The 18,969-nt window shown below is 53.1% G+C and overlaps 1 protein-coding gene across 40 annotated transcripts in view; it reads right to left on the bottom strand.

Annotated features, from left to right (window-relative positions):
- LOC105072226 (uncharacterized) overlaps window positions 1-18,610 on the bottom strand; it is a 78,000-nt gene extending 59,390 nt beyond the window's left edge. For 10 of the 40 annotated variants that reach the window (XR_012503106.1, XR_012503109.1, XR_012503097.1 and 7 more), the window contains exons 1-3: window positions 18,063-18,112; window positions 15,245-16,961; window positions 11,861-14,088 (exon numbers count right to left, since the gene is read on the bottom strand). Coding sequence is in view for 13 of the 40 variants with exons in the window: in XM_074354822.1 (XP_074210923.1) it covers window positions 6,364-6,385; window positions 6,624-6,701; window positions 6,982-7,796; window positions 11,861-12,172 (1,227 nt within the window). In the remaining 27 variants the exon portion in view is untranslated. Of the gene's footprint in view, window positions 1-4,703; window positions 7,797-11,860; window positions 14,092-15,244; window positions 16,962-18,062 lie in introns of those variants that run through there. The other 30 variants (XR_012503110.1, XR_012503119.1, XR_012503105.1 and 27 more) reach the window with 22 other exon arrangements.
- Window positions 18,611-18,969: the final 359 nt, after the last annotated feature.

The raw sequence follows: 18,969 nt of genomic DNA, 5'->3' as shown, positions 1-18,969 counted from the left end.
TTAAAAAACCCAGAAAACTGTGAGAGCAACAAGGAACAGTTATTTCTTCCAGACAGACCCTGTGCCACTTTCATAAATCAAGCCCAGCCAGATGGCCATGTATTGGGTTGCATTATTTTAAACACCAAACCGTACTAAAAATCACAATCATTTTGATTTGTGAAATCTGAAAAAGGCCATATTTATTAAACAGAGAGCAGGGGGAAAAAATGAAAACAAGAAACCACAATTTACTTTTCTTTGCCTCCTTGTGTTCTGTTTCTCTTGCTATTGTAATCTCTTTGCCCAGCAAATTTACAACCTGGAGTGGGGGGTGGGGACCAACTTCATCATTTTTCCAGGGTCCGCAGGGGCAAGCACAGAAGGCCCTATTGGAAAGCTGGGGATTGGGTGTGGTTGCTTTAATATGGTGGACGCTCCTGGCACGTGAGATGAAATATTGTTTTCCCTATGGGACTGGCAGTGGTTGATCAGACAGGGAATGGGTCTATTTCACATTTTAGGAGGTATCTGCTTACCTATTTGGCTGACAACAAAAGAACTGACATTGGATTTCACACTGTTTTCTATTAAAAAGGAACCTTTGCTGATTACTCTGGAAGAAGCCCTGATTTGGGGGTAGCAGAGTAACTTAGTTCGAGAAGCTGGGAGAGCTGGCCCACTTTCTTTCATTATTTTGTATTTTTGAAAGTGAGCTAAGGCTTGCACTCCATTTTTTTTTTTTTTAAATCAGCCCTTTGAATGTATTTACAAAATGAAAGTCATGGCTGGAAAACAAAAGAGGGCAGAGATAACTGAGAGGTTTTGTGCAAAGGCTTATATTGTTACACATGTAAATAATGAAAATATTGTTATATATCACCAGATCTTTTTAATGAATTTGGTCATTGTGTTCCTTTGCAGCGCAAGTGTCTTGTGCTTCGTCAAGTGTCCATTTGTTCCCTCCATTTCGGCCCACCCTCCTCCTCCCCTCCCAACCCAGTGACAAAGTTCTGTTCCATCAATCTGGCTAATCCCAAACTAGGCCCATTTATAATCTGCAGTCTCCTGTGGCCCCTGACCAGTTGTCCAAGCCACAGCCATCTCATTCACCCAACCCTCTTCCCCTGCAAGTCTGGGCGATAAATCATTCAAGGTGTATTTAAAATAGTCACTTTGCTGTTGTTGATCTGCTTTTTTTTTTTTTTAAGGACTTAGCCAAGGACTACTTCTTCGTTCCAAAACAGAACTATTCATTATTAATCTTAGAGATTCCTTCTGCTTTCCCTGTAGCCTCAGTGTTTGCGTATTACCACATCCATAATCTGTTTTGTATGAATGGTTTTCAACATTCAGAGAATACTTGGTTCTAAAATTAAATGCAGTCTATGCTATGGATAGTTTTATCGATAAGTGTAATATTTTAAATAATTTTAACAATTAAATTTGTTTTTTAAATTATATATTTGTAAAGTATTTATCCTGTTGGAAGCAACAATATATTGTTGTATTTATTCATTTATTTTTGTAATAAATGATCAACCTCTTCAAGCTAAATCAAAAATGACACTTTTATATATGTATACAAAATGCATTTTAAGAGATGGGCCTATTTGCACCAATTTGTATGTAAATAGAGGAGGATCCATCAATAACTTGTAGCTTTCAGAACTAAATTGAAGGAAGAAACATTCTCTCCACATGGAGTTTAGTTTGCCCAAGTTCCAGGGTAATTAATCAAACTCTAAAATGGATGCAACAAGTATTAGCACTGGATGCAGACTTGAAATTAATTATTTAGGAGGTGGACCTGGTTTTTTTCAAGGCAGAAGGATAGAAATGAAAGAATTCACTTCTTTCATGAATTGCACGTGGCTGGCTGGCTGGACTGATTAGACTAGATGCTAAGGTATCAGTGATAAAACCCCGTACCTGGCTATGCTCAGACGTCTGTGGTGGGAAAGGGTGTTGAAGGAGAGTTAAGACTTTGAGGTTATCAGTGACCCAGAAGCAAGGTGATGTAGGAAAAAGAGTTGTGTGATGTTTAAAAAAAAAAAAAAAAAAAAAAGATCCTCTAAAAATGTCCCTGAGTGAAGACCCAATTTCTCCTCTTCCTGTTACCGAAGGCAGGAGCAATCTGTACAGGTGTGGTTGTGGTGGTGGCGGTTGTTGTAAGAGTGATACGTGTAGGAAGTGTGGGGGTCACCTCTCCAGCTTTCCAAGTTCTGTAGGTCACTTGGTCATCTCCGTTTCTCAGGGCGGCTGTTCCGGGGGCCTGAAGGTCACCCACGTGACCTCCTGGCTGCTAGAGCCCCACCGTGGGCTTGATCTTGATTTCAATAAGGAAATCAGAGGGCTCTGGGTTTGCCTCCTGAACTTTCCAGTCTAGGAAAGGAAACAGTGCGGAGGCTGGAAGGGATGGGTGGGGGTGGGGGCGGCGGAGATGGCAAGGATACTTGTGTAATCAGATTCTTTGATTTTGTTAGCCTGGCTCATGGCCTATTAATTAGATTACTCTCTCTTTCATTCTTGATTTCACATCCGTGTTTGTTCCTGTCTCCTAAAATGTGGGCGCGAGCGTGGCGAGCGCTATGATGTCACTGCCGGCCAGCGGCGGCCGCCTGGCCTTCTGGAGGGCCGTGGGCTGCGTTCTTGATGAGTCGGGTCTTCCTCGAGGAAGAGTCGTTCTGGAAGTGACCTCAGAGGGGTCTGGGAAGAGGGCAACTGGCCTTCTCGCGGCGGCTGGGTGCGCGCGCGCCGCGTGCCCGTGGATGCGGGCGCGAGGAGGGCGCCGCGCAGAGTCGCGGCCGGGCCTCTGCACCCCTGGGTGCCGGCGGCTGGCTCAGGTGCAGGGCCCGGCCCAGGTGGAGGTGGGGGATCGGAGGAGCGGAGGAGGAGGGTGCCGGCGCGGGCCGCCGGCGTCCGAAGCCCAGCTTCCCCCCGGGGTGCCGCGCGAGGCCGGGCGCCCAGGTGGGGCGGTAGCTGTCAAGGGGGCGGGAATGGGGGTGTCCCGACCCTGCCCGGCCCAGCTCTGCCCGGCAGCCGGGCCGGAACAGCTGCGGACAGTCCCACAAGCTGTTTTCCTCGTGGCGACCATTCAGCAAAACGCACGATCCTTTCTCAAAGATTTAAATTTCGCGGATGAATTACCATACACCGGTTGCTTAGCAACTAAATTCAAGCAGGGCTGAGAATATGCAAGCTTTTTGTATTCTCATTAATAAAAATGCCACTCTGACACAGCAACCCGACTTTGGATCACTGCAACTTCTGTAAAAGCCGTAGGAGAATACAAACCGGTCCTGCCATTTAATTACAGATCAGAATGGCTTGAAACGCGATGTTTTGTTCATCTATCTTCCTAAAAGCGATGTAAAAAATAACGGCTTTTCAAGAGCACTAGTAAATTCTTCTTCTTTTTTTTAATGGAGTTGTCTATCGGGGTTACTGATAATTGTCAACTGAAACTTTTGGAAACAGGTTGAAATTTCCCCCTTCGTCATTAATGCTCAATCCTTCAGCCCACAGCCTCTGACCCTGCGCTCCGTTCACAGCCTAATAATTACAATTACTGCCCTGATTCTGGAACAGCTCGGGCCTCGGGAGCCCTGGAACTTAAAGGACAGTTGGCACAGCAATCGACAAGGCCCGTGGCTGGAAAAAAAACCTAAGGACTTGAGGACTTGTGGGAGTTTCGTGGGGAGGCTGAGAGGTCGCCTGAGCGGCTCAGGCTCCGGGCGTCCAGAGACAACTTCTTGGAGGGCACAGGGGAGAAAGGGCAATCGCCCTCTGCTCCACGTTTGCGGATTTTCCGTCCTGGGCCTGGCCTCCTCTGCCGGGAATTTGGTCGCCGCCTCCCCGTGCGGACGATGGAGTGGAGAGGGCTGAGCCCCGGACCTGCTGGCCGACTGTCTCTGGGCCCCACGCCCGAGGGCCCTGGAGGAAGAACGCAGGTGGAGCTGGAGCCACGGGTCTCCAAGGTCAGGGCCTGGGGTTTCCATCGGGAACGCTGTGTGTCCCTTCCCGCAGGGTGCCGCGCAGGGAGGGGACGCACTGAGTCGGAACAGGGCCCAGCCCTGGGCTGCAGGCCGCGGGCGGGGGTGCAGGGGTCAGCGGGGCCCGGCCTGGTGCGCGGCTCGCTCGCATTGTTCTCAGCGCGCCGAGGCCGGAGCGGGTTGCGAGCGGGGGCAGGGCGGCGGGAGGCCGGCGCTCGGTGGAGTTTCGGGCACCAGGCCCCGCCACCGGCCCGGGCTGGAGAACTGGGGCGCCCCCACGGACGCTGGGGTCGGCCGCGTGTGCCCGGCCGCGTCGCGGTCCCCTCCCGGGCGACACTGAGCGGGCGGTGGGCGAGCGCGGCGGCAGGGGAGGCAGGGGTGCCCAGGCCACCCGCCAGAGGACTGCGCGTGCACCGCCTCTGAAGCTGCCCGAGGAGGCCGCGGTCAGCTTTAGAAAGATGCGGGGCCAAAGTGAAACTCCCTAGATTGGTTCCAACAGCGTCCCCCCCGGCAGCCGAGCCCCTTCCTCCCACTCTGGCAAACCTGCCAGAACTTCAGAGGTTACTTTCCCCCCAGGTCAGCCTGGCTGCGTGAAGACCCTGAAGCCCCCAACTGACTCAATTTAACTCGGTTTCTTTGCAGAGAATAACCAAAACCAAAAACCCAAAACAGTGGATATTAAACCAGAAGTTGAATGTTTGCCACATTAAATGCTCAGAGGCACCGGAGTTCTCAGGAAAACCTACATAATAAACAGGAAGCCATTTATTTACAAATACAATTGCTCTAGACAAGCCACATTCCATGTCCGTAATTCATTAATGGAATTCGTTCCTTTTCTTCCCGTTGGAAAGGGAAATTTTAGCTTTTAAAAATATCTGGGTCTTGGGGGCAGGGGAGGAGAGTGGCTAATTTACCTGTTCCTAGAAAAAGAAGCAGTGGTGTCTGGCCAATTCCTGCCTGTGGGGACGTTAAACAGTATAAAATAACCATTTAAAAGATATTGAGAGGTTTTGTGTTTTTTGGGTTTTTTCTTTTTTCTTTTTTACTCTTCAGAAAATAAGTTTGTTGGTAGTCGTTGCTGTCCCCAGAGTTACCCAGTGAAATTGCACTGGTAACATAACCCTAGTTGGAGAGCGTGTGCGTGCATGTGAACAAAACTAAAATTTAAATGACTTGAGCTGGCTGGGAACACAGCAAAATTTTATCGTAAAACTCACTTCATTGCCACCGTTTTAGAAATGTCTGTGGCAATGTGCCTGCTGCCCCCCCCCCCCCCCCCCGTTTCCTGAGTCACACCTGGGGTGATGCAGGCTCTTGGCTTCCCCATTACCAGTAAGCCAGTATCACTTACCTGGAGAACTTGAGTCTGGTCCTTATTAACTTGGGAAGTTTTCTTGAAGTGAGTCCCCTGCCTCTGCGAGTTGGGAGAAGTGCATTGTTTGGGAGAGAGGTCACATCCAGGGGAAGGTAGAATCAAGTATGAGTCTCTGGGTGACCCAAAATGAGTAAACATCAAACGCACAGGACACACCTGAGGTATGTTTAGAGCCTTGTGAAGTCCCCAAAGGAGCAGAGTTTACAAAGGACAAAAGGAACACTAACTGTTGTCTATGTTTCATTGTTGGAGCTACAAAGTAGCAGGATGAACACTGAGAGGAAAGCAAACACATCTTTTTTTAATTCAAAAACAAAAACAAAAGGACAAGGGATGTTCTGACGAAGAGCTTCCTGAGAAATCGCACATTAGTTCTGTCCTGCAGGGCTGCCTCCCTCCCGGCACAAGGCAAGCCCATTTAGTAGGCTGGAAATTTGCACACTGAAATAGAATAGATATTCATTTCAAAGAGCTCGCCTTGCACCAGCCCTGAAATAAAAGATGCCCAAACCTACCACCCTCAGCCCACCCAGTTTCAGGCAGGACCACTTAGAGGAGTGAAGGGGAACCAGGCATGGTGCTTCCATTCAGCCCCTGTAAGAATCTCAGAGAGAGAGAGTCTATTTTTCATTGACATCTCCAAGGTTGAAAACTCTCCAGTAGAATTTTTAAAAATTAATTAAATAGGTCCAGTCAGAAAGGACAGCATCACTTGCTCAGGCAATCCTACTGATTGTAACTCGTGCTCCTCCAAGATTTCTTCCAAACAGGGCTTTAAAAATGTTTCAGACCTGAGAGATGTCTGACTCTTCCAAGATCTGTTTAAGAGTTGTCCTGGAGGTTTTTTATGCGAGAGGGATGCTAGGCAGGTCCAGTGACATCTGCGGGAGTGGAGGTGTGGATATTCAAGGCACTGAGCAGCCCGCACTTAAAACAGGGTTTCTGATTTTCCATGAGGGGGCCTCACAGGGCAGCACTGCTTACCTGTGTCCCTGGTCCCACAGGTTTTCCTCAGTGTATCAAAGAGGAGGGCCTGCAGGTGAGGGGGTGGAAGTAAAGGGAGAGACCAAAAGACAGGTCACTTAACTATCCCCTTTGTTCTGGGCCTTGGACTGGGGGTTCCAGGAGGGGAAAAAACAGCCTCCCAGGAATGAAGCCTCTGTGTGCATTACCCCGACACCCCCACCATGGCCCCACCCCAGCCAGGAAACCAAGTGCTGGCTGATTTGGAGCAAATGGGTAAACTCGAGGAATTCCTGTGTGAGTGTTACCTAATATATAGAATTTTCTGCAGGGAGAGGGGCTCAGCCTTGATTTTTCTCCAAATGACTACGTGCAGGCAGAAGGGACTAGAAAGAAGGAATAAGGACAAGTTAAATAGAAAAACCATGGGGAAATGGGACTTGTGTGGCCATATACGCCGATGCATGCAAGCTGAGGCACATGTGAACAGCCACTTACTGGTACATCCTGTCTGGGCCCTGGGCATCTTTAAACATCCTGCCTCTAGCTGTATTTGGCTAAAGAGGAGTGGTACCTAACTTGGGGGTTGAGGAGGGCAATCCTATCCAGGAATACTGGGCCCTGGTTGCCCTGTAGGAACCAAGTTAGTGAACACCTTTTCCTCACCTTGCTCTTTCTGTCAGAATCCTCAAATCCTCACTGTGGGGGGGCAGGCCACCCCCTGGCCAAGGCCCTGCTGTGCACACCCCAGCCACCCCGGCCTGAGGCAGGAGAGCTGTCCTTTCACCAGCAGCAGGAGGAGGAGGGCGCCGCTGCAGCAGCCCGAGGTCACATTCAAGAAACCTGTTCTTCTGGGAGAACTTCGCCCCAAAGGCGCAGGCGTTGCAAACCGTGTTCTTTTGCCCCCAGCGTGAAGGGGAGATGAAGCCAAAGGACAAGCATTTTGCAGGAGGGGATCTGGAGCTGGGCGGTGGGTCCCAGCAGATCCCCAGCGACAGGCCCCCTCCGCAGGGGGTGGTGATTGGGAGTGGGGGGCCAGGAAGGCGCGCCAGCTGACAAAGCTGTAACAAAGGATTCCAACGAAAGTGGTACCACGGATCTTTACAGGATCGCACACCTTCCAGGCGTGTCCCCAGCTCCCCAGGACAGAGAGTCCGTTGATTGTTCCCCGGGCTCCGCGGACGTGCCCGGGCTGTCAATGGTGTGGTGTTGCTTCGCAGCCGCGCCCCGCGCTCCTGCAGGCCCCCGTGGGCAAGGGTGGGTGGCTGGGCCCCGGCCCCGGGCAGCCCAGGGAGGCGCTGGTCTGGTTGGGCCACACGGGTCACCCTCGGTTGGCCCCGGGGAAGGTGGTGGGCGGCGATCTGGCCTGGCGATGCCTGGTGGTGCGGCCCTGAGGACTCCCCGCGCATCCCTGCTGGGCGAGAGCGAGCGCACTGGAGAAGGGAGCTCGCGGGGCTGGCGGGCATCTGAGTCACCAGGGCCTTGGCAAGAAAGCAAGCAGGAGACAGTGGAAAGGACGCCTCCCACGACGCGATGCTGGGTCGCTGGCCGAAGCAGGTGGGCAGCCCCAAGGCCTCCGCCTGGGCCCTCCATCCTGCACCCTAGACCCGCTGCCACGGAGCCCTGGCGTTGACCCTGAGCTCCAGCGCAGCCTCGGCCTCCAGCTGCTGTGTAGCAATTGGCGGCTAGGAATTGGTGCCCTAACACAGAGGTCGGGGTCGGGAAGGGTTGAGACCAGCACAGGAGGGAGAGGGAGTGGGGATCGGGAACCCCAGAGAGACCTGTGACTTCACCCTCACGCTCCCACTGGGTTCCAAGTTTCCCAGTGCAGCTCCCACCTGCCTTTCCCAGTTTCCCTGGGAGCTGGAGGCCCAGAAGTGGGACTCAGTGAGGCCAGCAGGAAGCGAGAAGCTAGGGTCCAAGTTCAGGACCAGGGGTAGGTGGAAGAACCCATCAGGCCGAGGTGACCCTCCGCCGGTGACAAAGTGGGTGACAAGGACAAAACCTTGGGAGAGCAGTGGAAGTAGGTCTAAAGTGTGGTCCGTGATTCTCTACTTGGCAGTGTCCCCTTTCTCTGTTTCAATCCCGGGGAGGCCTCTGGGAATGGCTGCTGACCTGGGCTTCCAGCTGCCAGCGTCCACCCCACTGGGCCTCCCAGCTCCTGAGCTGCCCAGAGTGGAAGACTTGCCCAGGCTGGCCCCGGCCCTCAGGCCAGGCCTCCAGACGCCGCTGACTCCCCCACCCCCATCCCTGCTGGCCTGAGCTGGGCTGGGCCTGCGACCCCACCAGGGGCCCCGGCTTGGAAATTCCAGCCAGTCAGCCCAGCATGGCAAGAGGGCTGGAGGCCCTGAGTGACACTAGCTCCTACCCCTGGCGACATACAAGTGTAAATGAGATGCATTTTGGCTGATCAGTCCACTGTATTTTCTGCAACTTAATGTGTCTACGTCTTGTCAACTCCTCCAGTCGGGAAGAATAGCGGAAGATTTTAAAGAGAATTTGTGTGTGTGTGTGTGTGTGTGTGTGTGTGTGTGTGTGTGTGTGTGTGTGTGTGGTTTCCAACTCCAATTCCATACAGGGAGATGGGTGAGAGTAGAGACAGAGAATTGCTGACATGAACAACATGATATAAACCCTCCTCAAATGCAACTTTAAGCCACAAAGAAGGAAGGAGAAAGAGGTGGGGGTGGGTTATGGCGGCTGGTAAGAGACCCTGGTGGAACCGGGTGAATCTAACTGGGAAAAGTTTCAAATTGTAAGTTTCTTTTCAAGAACAAAATTCATTTGTATTTACTTGGGTGTAGGGGAGAGACCAGACTCCTTCTCCGGCTAACCTAACATCTAAGGGGCCACTTGGGGGGAGGGTTGGGGGACTCATTGGGAGGGGAAAGGTTTTCTGACACCGCAGAGGCTCCAGCTGGGAGCATGTCCTCTTCATATGTCAATTTCCAAACAAGTTGTAAGGAAATTGAGGAAACTTGCCTCCAAGGCTCACCAGATTCCCCACCGGGTTTCCAAGAAAGCAAGTCTTCTCAGGGATGATGGGGGCCTTCGGTAAGGAAAGGGGAAGGACCACACGACCTCTGGTGTCTGCCCCAGGCGGCCTGGTAGGGTTCACTGGGGAGCTTTCTTCCAGCACGGAGCCTGGTAGGACCCAGGGCCAGCTCCAGCCTCCACTCCTGCCCCTCTTCACAGCCATGTGTTGTCTCAGGTTTGTCTGCAGCTGACCCAAGGAAGGGGGACAACAGATTTTCGGAGCCCTGTTCCCCAGCCCTGGCTCTCTCCCTGCTGCCAGACTCTGGGGTAGGCAGGGCTCCCACTGCCCTGAGTTACCGGAGCTATGTACTGGCCTCTAGTGCCCTCTTTCCTGGGAGTCTCAGGGTCAGCAGGGAATTTGTTGCCGAGTATGGAGCTGCTGTGTTAAGATCTGTCTCTGGGGTCAGCTGCCCACTCAAAGGAGCTGTGAGCTTTAACCCGCAGGATTATAGGGTCTTCTGGGGCTGCTGAAACCCTGACCCTGCCTCAGGGGCCTCTGGTGGAAGCAGAAGCCAGGCCCATCTCATTCAGGCGAGGTTTTTGGACCCCTCAGGTGTCCAAGATGATCCCGCCCCATCCAATTTGGAAGATTCCCTTCTCTGCTGTATTCCTTGGCTGAGGTGTGAGATGCCCTCACTGCAGGGCAATTAACTCCAACAGACTGGAATGGGGCGGGGTCACGTGCTTCCCGGTGAGAGCAGCGGCCACCCAGCACTCTGAACCCATGCAAACTTTTCCACCGCTGAGCAGAGGAGTTTGCTGGTCGCAAGTAGCTCAGGTTTCTGCTGTTCAGCCTGGGCACTTCCATACCAGCCTGGTAAATACATCAGATCCAGATGTGTGCTACTGCCCTGGGCTTCCACCAAGAGCCAGCCGAGGTGCTGGGGAGACATTCCGAACACATTCGCTGCCCCGGCTCGGCTCACCCACAGTCCTGATAGGCTGGTCGGGAGGGCTGAGCTCTGGGGAATGAGCAGAGGGGACACCTCCAACTTGCCCGGTTGCTTAGCCTGACTGCATCACGGTGGCTGTCCAGGGCTCCCGCAAGCTGCCCTCTCCTTTTTTCTTGCTGTGGATTCCCAAAAGCAATTTATTCCCTCCCTCCTTCCCTCCATGCCACCTCCTCCCATCCCAAAGCTGAGCATGGATTTCCATTTGGGATGAGAAGGGGTACCACCAAAGAGACAAGGAGGGGTGGTGAACCACCTTCAGCCACAGTAACCTTTACACCAACAGACACAAGTCTCACTAACCTCCTCTTTTGAACAGTTGCTCAGCTTATGACAGGCCGAAACCATCTGAACTCAAGAGCAAAAAGAAAATTTAAAACCCAGACCAAGTTACTTATTTCTCCTCTGCTCCCTGAGTTCACCAACCCTCACCTCCTCAACTCCCAGCCATCCCAGTCTCCATCACCCCATCTTAAAGATTTAAAGCACTTGTTTCTTAAACTCTTCCAGGGCTTTCAGCATTACCAGAGTAACTGGAGAGAGAACACACCCCGCCTTGAGCCACTCAATTCTGCATCCAAGCCAAATAGCCACCACCATCAATTACACTTTGCATAACTTGACACGGCCAGAAATGAAGACTCCGTTATTTACCAGAAGTAGAAATAAACTTCACTGAAAGAAATAAATGCAACTTTGACCATGGGATACCTACTGGCCCTCTGAAAACATCACCTCTGTCTTCCCACCCCCTTTACTGGGGTGGAGTGCTGTAAAAATCCAACGCAGCAGAATTTTGAAAGAGCGTGATCACCTGGAGCGGGTTTGGAGTCCTAAACTCCAATCATTAGTAATAAAGTCTTTAATAGTCATAATTGGTATTTAATTGCTTGATCTGATTGGTGCTTTATTCCTGACCTGATTTAGTTTCACCCGGAGGTACAGGTGGTCCGGGATCAGTGGAGGGAGGCCATTTGCAACTTTTTCAAGCAAAAGGGAAAGTACTTCTGTTATATTTGTAGACATGTGTCTCACATATTTCCCCCTGTCTTTTGTAAACTAAGAATAAACATTACAGATCTGGGTTTTAATTTATCCAGATGGAATCATAAAGTACCTAGGAGATTATACACACACACACACACACACACACACATACTATGGAATTGAGGACACAAGGCTGCTCACACTGAAAGGAAGGAAGAAACTCAATACTGAAGCGGAAAGAACTGAACCGCCAGCCGAATCGAGTAACTAAGCAAGTTCACTTTATTCCTTCGCAGGAAGAGGGTGCGCGGCGGCGAGGGCAAGTTGCCCCGGGTCTTTGAACAGGGACATCGCGAGGCGGGTCAGACCTTCCCACCAGCGGCCCCTGGCCCCTCATCACCCCCTGGTCCCTAACACACACACACACACACTCGAGCGCACACACTCGCTGCTCTGTGCTGGGGTCTTCGTTCCGCCTGGCTCCCCTTCCCAGAGCCCTGCCGGCGGGAGCACCGGCGGCCCTCCCTCTCCGGCCCCGGCCTGCGGCCCGCTCCCCGGCGCCCCGAACTTACCCGGCGCGGTCCTTCCACTCCGCACACAGACAGGAAACCGGCCTCAGTCGGGGCAACATTTGAAACCACACTTTGTCGATACCATCGGAGACGAGCGCACACTTGGGGCTCTGAGCTCCCGAGCCCGCTTCTAGCAGAAAGCCGGGGGTCCGGGGGAGGGCGGCCGGGCGCGAATCCTCCCTCCAGCCGCGCGGCCGGCTTTCTTATGGAAATGAACGCGGCAGGCCGCGCGCCCCGGCCCGCGGTTCCTGTCCTGGCTGCGGGGACCCGGGCGCGGGGCTCCCCTCCGCCCGGGCGGCCGGCGCCCGGCATTAAATATTCATAGAGATCGCTACTTTCTTAAAGGAGAACCCACCGCGCGGGAAAGTTCACAGCCAAGGGCAGGCACAAAGGAAGGGCTCGCTGCTGCGGGTTTGAGGTCCGGGAGGCGCACCCCTCTCAGCGGCGGGGCCCGCGCAGGCCACACTAAGGAGGGGACTGGGGAACGGGAGCGCCTTATCGAGTCACTTTCCTTGGAGAGAGAGGAAGGAGAGCTGAACTTGGTGGCGGAAGGAAAGCTCGCTCCCTGATCGCTGAACGGTTATTTAGAAATAAGCCCTCGCATCTGACGGCCTAGAATCCTCACGAGCTTTTTTTCCTTTTTTTCTTTTTTCTTTTCTTTTTAAGGAGGCCGCTTGACTTTCATTCGAACTCCACCGGCATCGGGGGCAGCAAGAAAGTTTGGAGTGTGTTGGTGGAAACGTGAGCGCGCGGACCAAGTTTATTAAAACCTTGCAACGAACAACAATTTCAGTGAAACTGTTAAAACAACAAAACCCGCACCTGCCCGCTTCCCTGCAAAGCAGAGACCCGGCTTATGCAGAGCCGGGCGGCCGGCGCGGGAACAGCGGCCGGGTGCGGTTTGGAGACGCGTGTCTGCGCCCTGGCTCCTCCGATCCCAGCAGCGCGGCCGGGCCCGGGGCTGACCCGAGTGGGTGTGGGGCGGGGGGCGAAGAGATGGCAGCGGCGGCCGGCGTGCCGAGGCCTCCAGGGAGCGCCCCATTGGGCCGGCCTCGCGCGCCCCGACAGGCCGGCTCCGTCCGCTCCCGGCCCGGGGGCTTTGTGTTCCCGGCCCGGCGCACTTTGGCGAGTGGTCGGAAAGTCTCGAGCGCCATCTAACGGGAGCAGCAAAAGCTGACGCCGGGTGTAGGTTAGGACGGGCCGCGCGGGCCGGGCGGGTCCTGCGCATCTCCTCCCACACCGGCTGGACGCCACCCCCAACGCGCGCACCACGCACACCCTCGGGAATCCGCGGAGCCTACCTTCCCGGGGAGGGGACGGGAGTGATGCGGCGCCCGCCTGCCCGCCTGCGTCCGCCCCCTGCGCCCCTGCCCTCTCCTCCCTTCCGCATGCCCCCAGGCCGCGGGGGAAAAAAGATCGTCTTGCACCTGCCTTAATGGGACCCTGGTGTCCTGCAAGCGCTCCCTTTTTCCTTTTGGCCTGCGATGGAAATTACCAAGAAGTCCTGAGCGGGAGCACCTGTTTTCCGAAAGGATCAGCCACATAATGAAGGGGTGTGCAGCCAAAGAATCTTCGAGAGGGATGGGGAAAGGCAATGAAAGAGGATAATGGTAACAAAACAAAAAAGTGCCAGTGGAGACAGATTTGGTCCTGACGGGATTTGGGAGAGCTTCAGGGTCTGCTATTTGCAGGAGCCTGAGGAGAGGGGAAGCCCAGCTGGGGCCTAAGGGGAGGCAAAGGAAGCAGGGCCCAGGAAAGGATGGAAGGAGGGACCCAGCACCCCAGAGGTAGGCTGCAGCCTGAGGGTGCTTAGGCCTTCCCAGGGTTCCAGGCCACCATGAGGGCCAGGGACCACGGGCGATGCACATGGTGCCATGTGCTCCTGTCAGCTCAGGGGATTTCTGCAGAGCTGGGAAGTTAGAAGGGCTGGCACCCCGACCAGCTGTGAAAGGAGGACCAGAAGGGAGGAGAGGTGCTGATCAAGGCCCTAACCACCCACCCTCCCCAGATCTCACAGCTGCTGTCCGTCCTGATGCTTTGAAGAGTGGGTGACCTGTCTCCGTGCCTGCAAACAAAGGACCAGAGGCAGGAGGCCGGTGGGCAGCCGGAGACACCAGGTACTGGCCCTGAGGATGCAACTCGCGGCTGGAGTCTTAACTCAGGGAGAGCGGTGGAGCTCCCAGTCCAGGCACAGAGCTGGTGAGGGACTGAGAGTCTCAGGCCCTGCCCTGCTGGGTGGGTAGGACAGAGATCAGAATGCCTGTTCCTCTCTCAAGTATGCCATGAGAGTAGAGCATGATGTCAGGTGGACAAATGGTTTTTATTGTGGTAAAACATGCATACATACGATTTACCATCTTAACCATTTTTAAGCCTACAGTTCAGTGGCATTAAGCACATTTCCACTTTTGTCCAACTATAATCCACCACCATCCACAAAACATTTTCATCTTCCCAAACTGGAACTCTGTATCCATTCAGCACTAACTCCTCACTCCCCTCCCCCAGCCTCTGGCACCCACCATTCTCCTTTGTCTCTATGAACTTGATTCCTTTGCGTCCCTTATATAAATGGAATCAGACTGCATTTGTCCTTTTGTGACTGGCTTATTTCACTTAACGTAAAGTCCGTGTTATAGCATGTGTCAGAATTTCCTTCCTTTTTAGGACTGAATCCTATTCCATCATATGTATAGACCACGTTTCATTCATCCATTCATCTGCTGAAGGACGCCTGGCTGTGATCAGCTTTTGGTGACTGTGAATCATGCTGCTTTGAAAGTGAGTGTACACCTATCTCTTGGAGATCTTACTTTCGATTCTTTGGGGTGTGTACTGGATTGCATAGTGATTCTACATTTAATCTGGGGAAAGCCTGCATTACCTTTCTCCATGGCAGCTGCATCATTTTATGTTCCCACCAACAGTGCATGAGAGTTCCGATTTCTCTACATCCTCACCAACACTTGTTATTTTCGGTTTTGGCTTCTTAAATGACAGCCATCATAAGGGGTGTGAGGTGGTACCCAATTGTAGTTATGAAACGTTTTAAGTGTAAATTTACAAACGTAATGGAGTAACACTAAGAAGGCAAAGTGGGGATGGGTCTCAGTAGAGGGGGAACATCCTGGTGATTATTTCAAATCTCTGCTCTTTAATTTTTGAGCCCAGTCCTACCAAAGGGGGAGAAGAGAAACGATTGAGGAGGGGGCACACAGACCTAACACTGTTTGATGGTCCTGTTTTTGGCCTCTTTCTAATCACAAGCTGGAAAATTGAAACGCTTTCATATTAACCAGCCCTGTTCCTGTCTTTGCTGCCAGAAGGAGACCAGAGATTCAACATCTCTTGGGAAGAGAGAAGAGAAGGGAAAAAAATATATACCGTGCTTGTCTTCTGCCTGGATTCTTTGATTTACTCCATTTGGAAGAGATGCTAGTGTCCCCAACGTTGGCAGTGTGTATGGACTGGTGGGACTCTCTGAAGTCCTTTTTCCTAGAAAAGAGCTGAGAAACAGCAAGTGTGCGAGCGGAAGGGCGGCCGTCCCACTCCGGCTGGGAGCCGTCTCACTGCTGAGCACCCCTCTGCTCCCTCCCGCGGCCTCAGCTGCTGGTGAGCTCAGCCAGCCTTGTGAGGAGTCACTTGTGGTGGATTTCCAGAGCACTCCGTTATCCTTTCCTCTTCTTTTTAATATTACAGCCTGCGGAGACAGGTCAGTGTTTTTATTGCCCACATTTTAAGTGAAAACGTCTAGAGTGGGCACAAGATAATCAAGGGAAAAGACTGTGGTGCCAGGGTTGCACCCAAGCTCCTAGCCCCAACTTGGCCTTGGCCACTGGACCACACTGCTGCTTTCATCTGACAGGAGGGCTGGCACCGGACACAGATGAGAGAAACCAGAGCAGCCAGCCTTGGCAGAGACCTCGACCTCCCTTCTGCTGCCGGGCCAAGTCTGCCACTTGCTGCGCCGCGGAAGCTCTGCGGTGCTTCGGGGTGGGGGGGGGGCGTGGAGGGAGGAGGTTTCGGAGGCACCTCCCCGCATCTCGGCTCCGTGGGGCCCAGCCTTCCCCTTTAATTGCTGCGGGGGATCCCCAGAGAGGAGGCTGCACTGCACATCAGGAGCTCCTTACCTTAAGACAAAAGAACACAATCGCGATGGTGCCACCCTTCCCTCTTCCCTTGTTAGAGCGACTTCCAGGTGAGAGAGAAGATGCCAGAGGGTTACGTTCCAGGGGCGCTGAGACTGGGAGGCCTCTCAGCATTCTGAAACGGCTTTGTAGTGTTTGGATCCAAGCCATTTGCTTCTAGAGAGAATCACATTGGGTAGGAGCTTGCCTTTTCCATTTGCAATGGCTTATTAAGTATAAGCATCTCTCTTCTCTGTTTACTGAGCGATTAGCTCTCCCGCCAATGACCCTGCCGGGGAGAGAGCCAAAGTGTGTCCTGAACACACAGTTAGCCTGCAGCACGTCCTTCCCCCACACCCAGAGGCCCACCCACAGGACTCGTGCTTAACGCTGGGATCTTCTTTTTATAGTCGGCAACGAGCATCTCCGCCGATGGTGCGATGTCATCGATGCCACCCGTGTTTCCCGTTCCATCCCAGTCCCAGCGGAGAGAGAGAAGGGGGACCCGGCGTGGCAGAGGCGGGCCTGGGCTGTGCCGTCTGCACGTGGCTTGACGGGGAGGCCACAGCCTCAGGGCTCACGTGCCATCGCTGATTCTTTGCTGTGTGTCCCACAGAAGACTGTCCTTCCTGTCCTCACAGGACAGGACAAAAAGAACAGAAAAGGCTCCTTCCTGCACCTGAGTGCAGGCAGTTGAAAATTCTGGAAACCCATAAGCAGTAAAGATTAACCAGATTCTGGCTGATTAGTAGCTGGTCACCTGGCTGAACTGGCTGGGTTTGAGTAGGTCAGTTTAGTGGGAGGTCAGCCCACCGGGAATCAGCCCGACTCCAAAGGTCGCAGTGAAAATAAAATCATGCCATTTACCCACATTTCAGAGACTGAATTCGGTTGTAAGGCTTGGTCTGGAAAGAAGGATTAATTATTTCCAACTAGGTGGATTCTGCGTCCTCTCAGCCAGTTTCTCCCTCGTGCTATGGAGAAAGCATAAGGTATATCATCGATGTTGTGATATAAACACGTCTCCCTGCCTGTACCACGGGGTAGGCTAATGAAATAATTCAATCAGACCAGCTTCCGCCTCTGCCACGTTCTCAGCGGAAGCTCCGTGCTCTTGTGCTGCTGTGCTCAGGCTGCGCCCGTGCTGTTCCGCAGCTAGCATCCCGACGTGAGGGTGGTGTTTGCTGAGTCTAGCGCCCTCTTACACTTACAGGACACAGGACTGCCGCGGGTGCCGGCTATAGGAGCTGGCATCTCGTCTAAGGGCTGGGATTACTTCGTCTGCCCCTCATCCCAACCTGACCAACCACTAAAGAAAAGCAGACTTCTCAGCTCGCACTGCTGGGGTGGGGGGAGGGTTCTGGGGTGGGCAGCAGAGACAGACTTGAGCTCTGTTTGAGCTTCAGTGCTCAAAGTGCTTCCCACATTTGGGCCGGAACACTTAAAGATCGCTGCCTAGTGCTTTGGCGAGCGGGACAGGGCAGCGGTCGTGGGGTGAGAGGTGCCCTGGGACCAAGGGCACCGAGTCCTTCCTCTCCCTAGGACCTCCTCCTGTCCCTGCAGCCTCAGTGCTTTGACTTCAGGCAGAGATCCTGTTCCCAAGCTGCCAGGGTTCCCTTTGCACCTGCCGAGGGTGCAGGTGATGTGGCCGCATCACAGGATGAGTATGGCCTGTCTTCCTGGAGCATCAGAGCACCACGTGATTCTTTAGGGGACAAGCTAAGTAATTTAACCGATAAGCTCAAACTCTATCTTTGTAGAAACACAAGCATGAATCTATCCTCCAATAGCACACAAAATCATCATATAATTTAAAAACAAAAACCCAGACTTCAGATGCATTTGGTGATTGGAGCCGATGGCTTTGGACCAATACCTGGCCCTTCTCCTCCAAGCACATGCGGTTTCTTCTGACATTAGTGGTATTTTGGTGGAAATTTTTGAGAATTCTGCCTTATAGCATCTTCCCCCTCCTTTACGTGGTTGAGAATTTAAGTTTCAGGACATTATATTTTAAGATTCATCCTCTCCCCACCCACCTCCACCCCCCACCACATAGACAGATTTGGGGCCACCTGTTCACTCCTCAGCCAGGAGGATGGAAGATTCCTGCTGCCAGATCCTTGCCTCCATCCCGCGGAGTCTGCAACAATGCCCTCCAGCATGACGGGAGGAGAACACGCCCTTGGCTCCACTTCCAGGTTCGGGCTTGGACGGCGTGTGGTCTGTGCAACCATTAACCCATGGGACTGGCTGGAGGGGCACCAGGTCCCAAGGGACACAGCCCAGAGGCCCCCTGTACCTCCATGTCCCCTGCCTGCTCCAGGGTGTGCTCTGCACCCGACCACGCTCCCTGCTGCGATGTGTGGCCGTGTTTGTAGTCACTGCTGATGCCACTGATTCCTCCCCTTCATACACGTCCACGTACATCTCCTCTTGTTCTTTTGGGCAGTGACACCCATTTCTTTCTGATGTGTTCGCCTCCCCACACCAAGGGATGGAGGCAGCACCCAGAGAAGAAAGAAAACCTTTTCCCCTGCTTTCCTCTTTTCTCCTGAGGATCAGGATGCGCTGGGCTGGCTCAGTCCCCTGAAAGCTGCAGCCATCCCTGTGCTCCCAAGCGATGCCCGTGCACACAGAACCCACCTCTTCCCACAGCCATGTGCTTGGCAGAGGGTCTGTCTGTTCTGGGCAGGGGTGGGGTGGGTGCTTTGTTCCACTAGAGAAATGAAGACAAGCTGCCCTTTGCCCTGAGCAGAGATGGTGAAATTAGACTCAGGTGGTCATGCAAATGCTCTGAAAAGTCAATGAGGAACAGACAGTGTATCAAAAACAACATATTCCACGAACAAGGCGAAAGTTTTGTTTCCTAGAGGTTTTAGACTCTTAGAGGGTGAAGACAGCTAGTTTATGTCACATATAACCTTTTAATTTCCCGTCTAGTGTCTTCCACTTACCGTCTTCTTTCATTCACATCCAACC

The sequence above is a fragment of the Camelus bactrianus genome, chromosome 28 (assembly GCF_048773025.1).
Source record: "Camelus bactrianus isolate YW-2024 breed Bactrian camel chromosome 28, ASM4877302v1, whole genome shotgun sequence".
Lineage (NCBI taxonomy): Eukaryota > Metazoa > Chordata > Mammalia > Artiodactyla > Camelidae > Camelus > Camelus bactrianus.
Note: the sequence above shows the minus strand (reverse complement) of the source record. Positions and strands in the feature narration are given on the sequence as shown.